This window comes from Schistocerca nitens, chromosome 12 (genome assembly GCF_023898315.1).
Source record: "Schistocerca nitens isolate TAMUIC-IGC-003100 chromosome 12, iqSchNite1.1, whole genome shotgun sequence".
Classification (NCBI taxonomy): Eukaryota; Metazoa; Arthropoda; class Insecta; order Orthoptera; family Acrididae; genus Schistocerca; species Schistocerca nitens.
The window spans coordinates 124,099,139-124,113,334 of NC_064625.1; the positions used below are offsets into that span (position 1 = coordinate 124,099,139).

The 14,196-nt window shown below is 39.1% G+C and overlaps 1 protein-coding gene across 1 annotated transcript in view; it reads right to left on the reverse strand.

The window, feature by feature from the left end:
- Positions 1-663: 663 nt before the first annotated feature.
- LOC126215059 (thioredoxin domain-containing protein) overlaps positions 664-14,196 on the reverse strand; it is a 41,713-nt gene continuing 28,180 nt past the window's right edge. The window contains exons 5-6 of the mRNA XM_049941708.1: positions 12,334-12,459; positions 664-2,395 (exon numbers count right to left, since the gene is read on the reverse strand). Of these exons, the coding sequence (XP_049797665.1) occupies positions 2,236-2,395; positions 12,334-12,459 (286 nt within the window). The 3' untranslated portion in view covers positions 664-2,235. The remainder of the gene's footprint in view (positions 2,396-12,333; positions 12,460-14,196) is intronic.

Consider the following 14,196-nt stretch of genomic DNA (forward strand, 5'->3'; position numbering starts at 1 on the left):
TTTTTTTTTTGCTAATGAAGGTGTGTTCCTGTTCAGGTGTATTTTTGATTCTGATGAAGGTATATTTAGACCAAAACCGTGGTCAAGGATTTCAATAAATCTCTATCCCGCAACTGTTTGGCTGTTATCATTTACCGCGAAATAAAGTTTATACAGCCACCACACACTATGAAATGCCTTGCCTGAACTGCTGGAGGATGTTCCCTTGGAACTGTGCACTAAGTTTGTTATTTCAAAATGACGGTGTTCCACTTTGGTCATCGGGCCGGGACATATCTCGGAGACAACTTCAGGCAGAGTGTAATCGGAAAGAGATGCCCAGTCCCTCGATATGTTCACTCCCCTGACCTATCCCCTCTCGACTTTTTCCTCTGAGGTTACGTAAAGTACTCTACACTGGTAGGAACGCTACCTGTGCTTACTGTGCACACCTTCAGAGTGTTTGATGCCATCAGAGGGGAGTGTTTAATCTTAACAGAGAATCGGACAAAACGCGGTTCATCATTGTGTATTACGTAACAAAGTTGTTGGTTGTCACATTGAACACTTAACTCTACAGTATCGAAGCCACAGAGAGAGTTTACAGTATTTGATGGTACTCTACATCAACAAACTGCTGTACTCTGGTGTTTTATTTTGCTTACCAAATGTGTAAAAAGTGCATAGTACTGCAGAAACTTTATTTCATATTTCTGATTACAGGTTCCTTACACCAAGACATTCATAGTTGCATCCTCTACAACATTCCAAATTCTTAAAATGTAATTTGATTTACTCATCAGCACTGCATTAATTCTGATTTATGAAAGTCACACTTGCTAACAAAAAAAGGAGGAAAGAACAGGGTCAATAACACTTACTGTAAAGTTAACATTCTTTTATTATGCAAATGTGAAAAAAAAACTTATTAGATATTCTGATGCCAATACTTTACATGATATGCACAAATCAACCTCAAAAATCCACATTTTACATCATTGTATACATTAAGTTCAATCCAGTAGAGTAAAAATTATATAAAAAAGGGAATGTGGATGTAAGTTTCTCATTATAGAGCATTCCATCACAATACTTCTGCTTTATTTCACAAAAAATAGATTTCCAAATAGTACTGTAAAGCTTCCATTAAATATAATCTGCTGACACTTGTCAATTGTTTGCACAACCATACACACTTTTTAGTTACCTCCAAGACAAAAGGATATAAATTGGTGAGAAAGAAATATACATTATATTACAGCAACTTTACAGAATTAAGAAAAATGCATTAAGTAGAGTAAAGCTGCCATTTTTCTGGAAAAACGGACCATCGGAAGCACTCGGCAACAGAGCAATGAGATTCTATGTCTAGACTTGTGAAAAAGCTTGTTCATTATCTTTCAGTTCACTCAATTATTGGTCACTAAGTTAACAAAATTAGTCAGTATGTACAATGGTAAGATCTTCTTGCCATGTTACAGCAATGCTCCTTCCAACCTCAAGCAACAGTAAATGCAGTGCCTCATTTTTCACTTGGAAGAGGGCTTGAAAACTCGGCTGAAGAGTAATCTGAGACACACAATTCAATACTAAATTTGAACCGAAAGAACCCAATTAGGAGTCTTGACATCCAAATTAAGTAAAGCTCTTTCTCCCACAAATTTCAGCAATATGTGACCGGAAAAAGTCAGATAGACCAACAGCAGAGGATCTGGAAGCAAATGTGGTCGCATCTGGAAAGACAGTATACTATTCTGCAGTTCCAGTATTTCCTCTGGAAAGAGAGAGCACTTTTACAGCCCTCTGGTGGCCGACTGATAAGCTCTTGCTCTAGTTTTGCAGTTCATTTGAGAAAGTATTTTTTAAATTTGTATTTTGATAGTAGAATCAGCAGTATTGTAACAGTTTCATTATTCTTATCCCACTATATCATCTGACTGAACTAAGTACAATGTTAACAAACAAAAATTTATGAATACTGGAGAAGGCTGTATGTTTTGGACAGTTTTAATTGGAAGCATACATGATGATGTAATAATACTGCTGATCCTATTTTTTCAAAAAGATTATGAAAACAGAATAACTGTAATGGAAAATAACAATTCATACTACCAAATGCAGTACACTTGTTTCTCTTCCGTGCGACAACTGCCGGATGTCTACCGTTACCGAGGTCACAGCTTGGCGAAATTTGCCAATGGCACACAATGTCCAGACAGTCACACGAAGACACAGAACACAGTTCAATGTCTAAAATTACTTCTTCTTTTTTGTGGGTGCCGCTTTAGCCGAGCGTGCTCGCCGGCAGGAAATGAGGAACACGAGGATCGTGCCGATGACACTGACACCCAAGCCTGCTTGCCAGTAAAGAGGATTGTCACGAAAAACTATTGCTATCCTTTCGACGAGATCATCGCTGAAACAGAAGAAAATCATTTCCACACTATGACAGATTGTTTTTCTCCCACATTTACTGAATCTATTGAAGATGTGACTACAAATGGTCAAAAGCACTGCCTAACCTCCAGTTACTGGCTGCGGGTTTCTTTACAGAAGTGCACTAGCATGTTAAAACTAATTATTAGAAAATGGAGTAAAACAGGCATTGAGTAGCAGCAGATTAAGAAAAAGATGTAACACAGAAATAAATGTGCCTAAGGCACTGAATCTATATGTCCTGCATCTGCAAACTTGGTTACAGATAACAGTATACTTATGTCTAAAAAGGACAAGGATGACAATTATTACCATTATTCTTGTCACCATCATCATCATTTTTTTTTTTCTCTTCAGTGTGTAACACGTAAGTCGTTAGTGCCAACATTACTTTTACTGTGTGACATCTACAGTTACATCATACATGGCCTTTATAGGGTTATACTTTCCCAAGGGAAGAGAAAAGACCATCAGTGTGGGAAAATGAACAATGTAAACTTCCTTTGATTCAAGTAGTTCCAAAGCCACAACATACATTATAGAGGATGTATTACAATTAATAGTGAAAAGTGACAGGGGTGAATGTATATAATACTGGATGGCACACAGGAGATGGATGGTTTTTAATGAAATAATACTCAGCCAACTTTAAAATTAATGCACGTTTATTTACACAAAATCAAAGCTCATTATTTGCCATTTTAGTTAACAAAGTTATTTGTGAAAAATAATGTCGTCAAGGTGATGTCCATCATTTCGAATACAGGACTCAAGTCTCTTCTCAAAATCCTCCATCACACAGACTAAAATCTCTGCAGGGATGGCAGCAATTTCTTGAATGATTGCATTCTTCAACTTGTCCAAATTTCATGAATTGTGGGTATAGACACAGATCTTAAGGTACAGAAAAGAGTCACATACTGACAAATCTGGAGACCTGGGAGGCCAAGGAACATTGCCAAAACGCGAGATAATCCGGCCAGGAAACATGTGTCTAAGAACTGTCATTGAAGTGTTTGCAGTGTGCAATGTTGCCCCATCCTGCTGGAACCAAACGCATATTAAAGGGATTTGTCATCGTCTTAGTTCTCGTTTCAAGCATACGAATGTAACGAACTGAATTAACAGTAACTGTGGCCCTGTTCTCTTCAAAAAAATAAGATCCAATAATGCCAACAGAGCCAAGAGCACATGAGACTGTTACCTTTTCTGAGTGTAGAGGACGCTGGTGGATAAGGTGTGGATGTTCTGGAGCCCAGTAACGTAAGTTTTGCTTATTCACGGTCCCGTTTAAATGAAAATAAGCTTTATCGCTCATCAACAAAATTTCATTTTCATTCGATCCCAAAATCAGTTGCATTCTGTAAGCAAAGTCTTCTCATACAGCAAAATCAGTTTCCTTACGTTGTTGGACAATGAGCATTTTGTAGGGATGGAATTTTAATTCTTTATGCAAAATTCATCTAACCAATTCACGATTGATTCGTAACTCACTAGCATGACGCCTAGCTGACTGTCCTGGGCTTCTGACTGCCGCTTGCCTTACCCTTTCAACATTTTCTGGTGTCATTACTCTGTATCTCGGGCCAGGATGCTTCTTATCCAATATGTTTCCAGTTGATCTCAAGTTTTCCACCCATCTGAGGATTGTGTTATGGCTCAGAACAGCTCCATGTCGACCGACATTAAACCGCGCACGAAACAATCGCTGCGTAGCGATAATAGATACACTACTTTTCACGAAATTGTCATAAACAAACACTAGACGTTGCAAGTCCCACTGCTCCATAGTGACTGAGTAAATGAAATGGCGTCTTGTGTGGATCAGAACTATCCCCACCACAACCACCTCCCACCACCGCGCCCTCAGTACTACGCAGTTCAAAACAGTCCATCTCCCATGTGTCACCCTGTAGTTTACTGGTATGTTATCATACACTTCCAGCCATGTTGGTATTCACTATTAACCCTTTTGCGGCCACAGGTGAAAATGCATTCAGTGAAGATGGCTGGTACACTCAAAGTTCATCTGAAGCAACACGGTATTAGAGTTCTGTGTTGTGAGAATGAGAGTGACAAACATTTACAAGAGATCAAAGAAGGTGTACGGGGATCACACTACAGTCAGTCATTGTGCGAGCAGATTATCTGGTAAAAGTGGGCACGCCAATACTCAGGACATCACGTGCAGTGGCAGTCCCAGCACTGCACCGACTCGTGACAACGTGCAGCATCCTCATGTTCAGCTTTTGGCAGACAAACCAATAAAAGTGAACAAACTGTCAATCGGAGTGAGAGTACGAGGAGGAAATGTGAGCAGAACATTGAGACTGTTTAAGCCGAAAAATGTATGCACCTAGTGGATTCCGAGAACACTGGTAGATGCCCGCAAATAAACGCGGAAGACAGAGCGCAGTGAATCTCTCGAACAGTACAAGAATTCTAGGGATGACTTCTTCCTTGGATCAAGCAGCTACCATTTCTTCAGTAAACAGTGGCTCAATCATGCCAGTACCGGATTCTGCTGTGCGGGTATACAGACCTGTTCCATAGTGGCTTAAAGCAATTGAGAGAGAGAGGTTATGCTGAAAAATGAAATGACATTTTGTCTCTCAATAATCTACTGACAGACTGTACAAATATGAGGTGTGTAGAAAACAAATAGGATGTTTATCAAGCCATTTTGCATTTCTTTCCATGTGACACTCATAATTTTCAACATCCTTCTACAGAACCAAATCTCACATGCTTCCATTCTCTTCTCTACCGATTGCCCAACAGTCTGCGATTTACTACCGTACAATGCTGTGCCCCGCACATCCATTCTCGGTAATTTCTTCCTCAAATTAAGTCTGATATATGATACTAGCAGACTTCTTTTGGCCTGGAATACCCTCTTTCCTGCACTAGTTTGATTTTGATTTCATCCTGGCTTCATCTATCATGTGTTGTTTCACTTCCAAGGTAGTAGAAATCTTACACTGTTTACTGCGCAGTCTGCAATTTTGATGTTAAGCTTCTCGCTATCCTCATTTCTGTTCCATCTCATTAGCTTTGTCTTTTTCAGGTTTACTTTCAATCTATATTTTGTATTCATTATGCTGTTCATTCCATTCAACAAATCCTGTAATTTTTCTTCGCATTCACTGAGGATAGCAATTTCATCAGTAAATATCATTGATATTGTTTCACACTGAGATTTAATCCCACCCTTGAACTTTTATTTTTTTTTTTTTTTCTGTCATTGCTACTTCGATTTATAGATTGACCGACAGGAGTAAAAGACTGCATCCATGTCTTACACCCTTTTTAAACTGAAAAATTCATTCCTGCTCTTCCAATCCTATTGTTCTCTGCTGGTTCTTGTACATATAGTATATTGCTCAGCTTTTCCCATAGCTTGCTCCTATTTTTCTCAGAATTTCAAACATCTTGCACCACTTTCGATTATCAAACATTTTTTCTAAGTCAACAATCATATAAGTGTGTCTTCATTTTTGTCAAATCTTCAGTCCTTTTGTCAAACACAATGTCAAAACTGCCACTCAAGTGTCTCTCCCTATGCTACAGGCAAACTGTCATATCGGAAATCTTCAATTTTCTTTTTCATTTCTCTTTATTTTATTCTTGTCAGTAACTTGAAAGCAAGGCAGTTCTTAGCATTCATAGTCTGAGGGAAATTGTTAACAGATGAAGGTCCATAAGATCTCACTCCATTCAAAAAAAAATAGTGCTTTTAACAGAATAATTTAAATGCAACCATTTCATTCCTCCAAACATTTCTACATCCACATTAAACCCCAGACTTGGTTCTTCCCAAAATCAAAATAGTTCACCTAAGTCACTCTGTCACTACACCCACCCACACAGTTTGACGGGATACACAAATGTACACAGCTAGGAGAAAAGTACTTACAGATATGGGGGGGAAACACAGATTTTTCTTTAACAATCACACAATCAAGGCTTTCACGACCAGATGCTGTAGTTACTGATCAAGTCTTCCGGGCTGTATGCCGTGGTTGAAGAAAATGTTTCTTCTTTCTTTGCCATAAATATTACAGTAAAACTGTGAAACAGAGAAGGGTGCATAAGACATGCTTGTTTAAATTTTCCCTCTGCTTATTCATAAATGATATGGTAAAATGGGAGAACTTAGTTTTGGAGTACAACAGTTTGCCAAATATTTATGCAGAAAAAGTAACAGTTCTTTGCAGTCACATCCATCAGTGATAATCTATTGCAGCCCTAACACAGTATTTGTTGTCCTCGCAATGTAACATACCAAAACATACGCTAGAATAAGACTGATTTAACAAAATGGATCGGTAAAGCTATTACTTTACAGTTCAGTAATGTGTCACTGTCAGACAAGCTATCTCCGATTACAACAATCGCAGACTTTCGGGATCTGCCTACGTTTCCACATTTAGTATTCCGAGTCAAATACTGTATTAGTCCATATGTAGAAGCAAAGATGAAATGTGCCTCTGATATTATTTCCCTACCTGTTACTTATGAAATGCACCCTACACATTATTGCCAGTTAAAGCCACCAGATAAAGTTTTTCCAACTGGGTACAGCGAAGTTACAACACTGAATGAGGTAAAATTTTGTGAGATAAAACCAGATTCATTAAACGAATTACTGGTGAGTTAGGAAGACATCTACTATAAGCTAGCTCTGATATTATTAAGTAAATTGTTTGATGTTAAATTTAACCGAGGAAAATTAGTAACCATTAAATGCCTCCGCCATCTGTCAAATATTAGTGCTTTTTATGTGTTGCAGTCCCCAAACATTAATGTTTTATTAACATATTTAAGAGGGGAAGGCAACAGTCGCACTACCTGCTGGTGCATACTGGAACTAAGGGTACATTTGCACGCTGCGGACCTCGCGGCAGCAGAGGAGCAAAAGGAAGGCAGTTGCCACTGGCCACAGGGGTGACAGAAGACAGACGCCGGCTGCCCTGGAAATAAGCAACTGGCAAGTAAGAGCTCACAATGAAAAATAGTGGCTACAGGTGTATCGAAGTACGTAGCCTGGGGGTACTCTGAGACTCGGTGAGCTGGCACGGGAAACGGGCCTCGCAATCGAACTGTCCACACAGCTGCGAAAACAGCACAGGTGTGTACAGGCAAACCAGTGCCCGTATTGTAGTGTAACAAATACTGCCTGCAAAACACCTACCTTTCCCGACTGAGGTAAATCAGTGTTTTTTTTTGTGTGCAAAGCATCTAAGGTCATAAATGCCCAGGAGATAAGTTTACACTTCATTAGGCTTATTTCAATATACTCACAGGAAGGTGTTCCTTTTTCTGTTTCATACGGATTTCACAAATTCTTGGCAAAACAATATCTTCCTCAACTGACAGGGAGGTTGCTGCAATGTGATTGTGAGAAGAAGGCAACAGCACTGTCGAGAGCCTCACTGCTAATTCTTTTCCTTCTTCTGCTTTCATATCAGGCCTGCTAGCAAACACTCGAGGTACAACGTTAGCTTTACACTTTCTTCAATCGTACTCCATCTGATGACTATTTTCTTGCCTCTCTTCTGCTGTGTTTTTGGAAATGTTTTGTCTTCGAAGCCTTCCTCTTCTTAATTCTGTTTCTGTAAGAAGGGGGGGAGGGAAGGGGTGAGGGGGGGGGAGGGAGGGGGTGGAGTAGCAGTTTCGTGTTTAACGTCCCGTCGACAATGAGATCATTAGAGACAGAGCACAAACTCCGATTAGGGAAGGATGGAGAAGGAAAGCAGCCCTGCCCTTTTGAAGCAACCAACCCAGCATTTGCCTTAAGCAATTTATCAGGATGGCCGGATACGGGGTTGAACTGTCGTTCTTCTGAATGTGCTAATGACTGTGCTACCGAATTGGTTGCTTCTGTAAGAGGTGGACATGAAAACAAGGTGGACATGAAAACAAGGTGGACATAAAAAAGTAAGTGAACTGTTTATTATTTCAAAAGTAGTTGCCATAACTGTTAATACACGTATCTCTCTGTGAGAGAAGACTGTCAGTGCCTTCACGGAAAATTTTTGTGATTGCCTACGGAGCCATAATTATACCCAGACATTTGCCTCGTCGAACAAAGTGAATTTGTGGCCAAGAATGTCTTTTTTTTGGGCTCCAAAACCGTGGAAATCACAAACACAGAGATCAGAACGGTATGGAGGAGGTGTAAGGGCTTCCCAGTGAAACTTCTGCACTGTAGTTAAAACAACAGGTTCAATGACCTTTCTCTTCGACTGCAAAGGAGCATTGTGCACTGACTTTTTGGAATGTGCCACCACAATTAAACACACAGCAGTACATGGAAACTCTGTAAAAACTGAACCTCCCCAACAAGACCAAACACCCAGGAAGGTTGACTGTGGCATAACTCTGTTGCAAAATAATGCACAACCATATGTTGCCGAGGTTGTTTTGTCTACACTGTAGAAGTTTTTCTGGGAAGCCCTTATGTGTAAGTGCTTCTGCAGGCAACAACATACATTTTCCTGTGAAGGCACTGACCATCTTGTCTCACAGTGGAATAAATGTATAAACATCCTCCATACAGTCCCAGTCTCTGTCCATGTGAATTCTATATTTTTGGAGACCTGAAGACACTCATCTGTGTGCGTCAACTTGCATCGGACGAAGAGGTACAATGATCTTTCTGTAGGCAAACACAAAGATTTTTCCACGAAGGCACTGACCATCTTGTCTTATTGTGGGATAAATGTACAAACAATTACAGTTTATTTAACTTTTTTGCAACTGTCTGTTTCTTACTTGACGGCAGCGGGTGGGGTGGGGGCTGGGGGAGGGGGGGGGGCACAGTAGGCATCAGTTGACCTGACCAATAAACCTCTATAGGCACACTTGTACAGTTGTAACTATTCTTTTGTAGTCAGCTTCACACGAGATACGATTCTGATATGATGCAGTGGCCAAACAGTCACCACATTTAATGCATAGCAGCAATTTTCCTGTGGAAAATTTGATGAACAGCAGGGGTCCTATCACTCTACCTAACGTCTTTTGATAACAATACCTCCCTGTCATAAGAACAACATAATGAGTTCAATTTGCTGCAACATCTTCAATCAAATCACATATATATTTTAACATTCTGCATGAACATATTTTGTTTCCTAGGTGACAGTGTTTCTAGAAGTCAAGAAACATGGCACCTACTGGAGGGTACCACATGGGTACCACCTCAGAAGCTGCTACAATGACGTCTCCATAAGCACAAGGGAGATGAACGAGTTGCACTCTGATAATGCTTCCTTGACCATTTCAAAGACAGGTGTGCCAGACTCTACAAGTTCTGTTTTCAGCATGACTGAAAAATAATACAGAGGTAAGCTTTCCAATCCAATAAGAGGACCTTAGGGATCGTGGGCTGCTCTGCAATCACCAATTTCCTTCATACTCATAGGATGTGAAGCTCAACGCCTGAACATCAGTTTATTAAAGCACTATGATACAATTCAAAAAATCACCTTTGAAGAATATGAGATTTTCGGGTGTTTGTAATCACAAAATATTCATAGTTTTATTATTTTTTTTAAATGTGATGTGTGTGTTTTGTGGAAGTGTGTGCAGATAGAGTTAAGTTGCTGTGGCAGGTATTTCGTTGGGGATGTGTGGAGTTTGTTCTCATGTAGGCCTGTTCATTGTGTTTGACATTTTTTATGATCTTCATTGCTCATTTCAAGTGCAATGTGAAGATGTAATTATTAATTATGTTCAACATGATGTGATTAATTAAAAGAAAAAAGAACGTAGCATCGGAAGACTGTAATCATGAGGTCTGTGGTTTGAATCTCACTAGTATTTATTAACAAATGGAAATGTTAATTAACAAACAATGAAACATTTTTAATAAAAATAACATCTTATTATTTTTAATTACTAGCCATATGAAAATAAATTAAAATTTGATACAGAACTGAGAAATGACCTTTTCTAAATGAAATAAATAAATAAATAAAAAAAAATAAAAATTTGCATGTCTATAATACTAGTCAATCTCTAGAAGTAAGAAGTATTTAATTTTGTATATGATGTTTCACATTTTTGTACCAAATTTTAATTGCATAATAGCAATAAAAATAAAAATATGTTATTCTGATTAAAAATTATGATTCAACATCTGTTAACATTTTCATTTATGAACAAATACAAAATTTATAAAATTAAAAAGCTATGCCAGTAGCGAGATTCAAACCGCTGACTGCGATTACAATCTGATGAACTATGAGTGAAATCAATTCAAAAATTTACAAATGTTTTAAAATTAACAGTGCTCAAAAAATCTTCTAATCTTCAGAGACGATAAGTACAAAGAAAGTCTGAGAAGGTCACTATCAGATCCCCTTGTAAATTGCATTACAATCATGATTTTCCAGTGGCAAATGTGCCATATTTCAAATATAAATAATCACTTTTCTTCCAGAATTTTATACTTCAACATTATAGCAATTCTGATATTATTTTTTAAAAAACTTTGGATATGTAATGAGATGTTTCACGGCCAAGTTACGGACCTTGCTGAGCAACGAAATAAAAACAAATACAGGGTGTCCTAAAAAGAATTACCTGATTTTAAATAGAATTATTATTAGGAAGAAGGGCTTAACACCAATAAATTGCATACTAAATTACTCAGAAAAGACAGAAGTTTATAAAAATTCATCATAAATGTTCAATATGTCCTCCATTGGCTGCACAGACAACATCTAGCCGATAGCCAAATTCATCCCAAACTGGGCGTAAGGTGTCTTCTGTCACTGAAGCTGCAGCAGCTGAATTCTGGTTTTTGGCTCATCAATGTCATGAGGTAAGGGAGGAACGTAAACACATTGTTTAACATATCCCCACAGGAAGAAATCACATGGTGTTAAGTCAGGGGACCAAGGAGGCCAAGAGTGTAAAGCCTGGTCCCGTGGTCCTGTATGCCTCATCCAACGTTGAGGTACGCTGGCATTGAGGAAACTGCATGTTGCTGTGCCAGTGCAGTGGTGCTCCATCTTGTTGATAGATGAAATTGTCAGAGTCAAGTTGTGGGAATAACCACTTCTGTAGCATTGCAAGATATGATTGTCCTGCTACAGTTTCTTCCTTAAAAAAGGACTTTCAAGGCCTCATATATGCACATTACGACGGTGAACCTTACCGCTAATACGGAAAGTTGCCTCATTGCTGAGTATCAACCATGACATAAAAGTGTCATCTTCCATGTCCTCTAGAAAAGCATTGCTGAAGTCCACTCACTTCACTTTGTCAGTATCTCGGAGAGCTTGTACCAGTTGCAGTTGGTACAGTTTGAGGGCTAAATGACGCCGTAGCACACGCCACACTGTCATGCGCGGTAACGCAAGTTCTCGTCTAGCACGACCCGTAGACTTTCGGGGGCTCCGCTCAAATGCTCGTCAGATTTGTTCCACTGTTTGTTCAGGAATGCATGGCCGGCCAGGACTTTTGCTTTTACAGAGGCATCCTGTTTCTTCAAACTGTTTATACTACCATCGAATGTTCTTTGGTGATGGTGGTGTAGCATGAAATCAAATATGAAACGCCCGCTGAACTGCGTTCACTGATTGAGTATGACTAAATTCAATAACACAATATGCTTTCTGTTGCACGGAAGCCATATTGCGCGAGGCCAGCTGCACGCTCCAGGTCAGCACTTGTAGCGACATCTAGCAGATTTTTTCTGAAACTCTAGACCGTGCTGATTACATCTAGTGCTGTTGCAGTCACCTAGTGACATTTGTCTCAATAGTATTACAAGTTAAAATCCGGTCATTCTTTTTGCGACACACTGTACTTTTATGACAAGTGAACACACCACAATTTGCTCCCAGTTGTCTGTGTACCATAATTCTATGTACAACATATACCAGTCAGCCTTGGTGTACTTACAATGGACTCTTTGGTACTGGCACAGGCTCTGCAGCGACATTTTTGAACCAGTCTGAGGCGAACAGCACAAACGAGTCAATGTCATATTTGTGGATATTGTATCTGTACAGCCTTCCGTGCCTGAACCTGGAATGGAATAAAGCAATAATGACACACAATGCTTGTAAACAACAATCTACTACATTAAAAAAAAATAGCGAACCATGTATCAACAGGAAACCGAACATTACTTTTTGCAGTTTGTTTTCCATCTTGGACACAAGATATCCACAACTGTTGTTAGTACTTTGAATAAACAGTTTCAGAATAACACATTTACAAGTTTCACCACATATCCACAAGAAATTGCGTTCGTGAAGCTCTTTTCTGCCTAGGCTGGCATCACATTGCTTGCTCTTAGCAGTTGATTAAAGTGCGCGTCATTTATGTTGGCGGCCGAGTTTAGATTCGTTCTGCGCATCTGACGTCAAAAAATACAGTCAGCCAATGAACAGAGAACGACGTTGCCAGATCTCGACTGCAGAGCAGAGCACGGACAAGTGTCTTCAGTTTTAGAAACGTTCAGTCATAAATAAAGTAATAGAACAAAATCAATGTCTTGATAGCAGACTTTGTTTTTTGAAAGTTTGGAAAAACCATTATTTATACCAATTGCTTCAATTTCTATTAATTAATTAAACCAAACAAGCAATAAGACTCTTAATTCAGGCGATAGCAAGGAAAGGTGTTTGTATCAATTTCACGAACCGCTTTTTCGCAATAAAGTACAGCGGTCATTGTTTATTTCCTATTGTACTTCGACGAAGTGCGAGTAATTCATAGGCATACCAACAGTGTTTGTCAGAATTTTGCGTGACCTGTTATAGTCCTTATGGAGCGACGTTGCAGTATGAGCTGCGCTAGCGTAACGGTTAAGGCGTTGGGTTAGTAAGTGAAAAGTAATGAGTTCAAACCTTGTACGATGCTAAATATTTTCTTTATTTAAAAACAACATCAAGTGTCTTACTTCACGAATTTTATTCGTTTGAATGCAATTTTTTGAAATTTCTAGTGCTTTGTCTCTTCATTAACCCTTTCACTGCTGCAGTCACTTGCTCCCCACATTCCACGCTGTGCGCGATTTTGTCATCACTGCACTGCTCGCCTGTGCAGACACATGGTGTTCCCACTGCTTTGCCACACTTATCATTCGATTTCACAAAAACTATTTGGCCCAAAAATTAGATTTTTACACATCTTCTTGACTGATACCTTCCCCCCATAAATGACTTAATTTTGTTTCGATGTTCAACCCAGTTATTGTGCAGCATTAAATATAGTAAACCATTGCACGAAATTTTGAAGAGTTTGCAGAGGTAAAAGTCCATAGCGTATACTTTCCGTATGGTCGATTTTAGTTGCCACAATGTTGAGAATGAAATGTGGACAAGGTACCTAAATTTCATATAAAATTTACTGTATAACAATATCTCATTTAATTTAAGTACCACATAGGTGTTGTATGTAATATTGAGAAATATTCCTTCTTTCGCGACTGTAATAAAAGTTTTATTACACTGGGCGTGTTTGGCTTTATTTTAAAGCACTTCAATCAGTCAAAGGAAGTGGGGGGAAGGTATCAGTCAAGAAGATGTGAAAAAATCTAATTTTTGGGGCAAATAGTTTTTGTGGAATCGAATGATAAGTGTGTCAAAGCAGTCGGAAACACCATGTGTCAGCACAGGCGAGCAGTGCAGTGACAAAATCGCGCACAGCGCGGAATGCGGGGAGCACGTATCTGTAGCAGCGAAAGGGTTAATGCGGCCGTGGTGGCTTTACTTCATAAACTGCGCGCTCCCCCCTAAACGTAAGCTTGCGAACTAT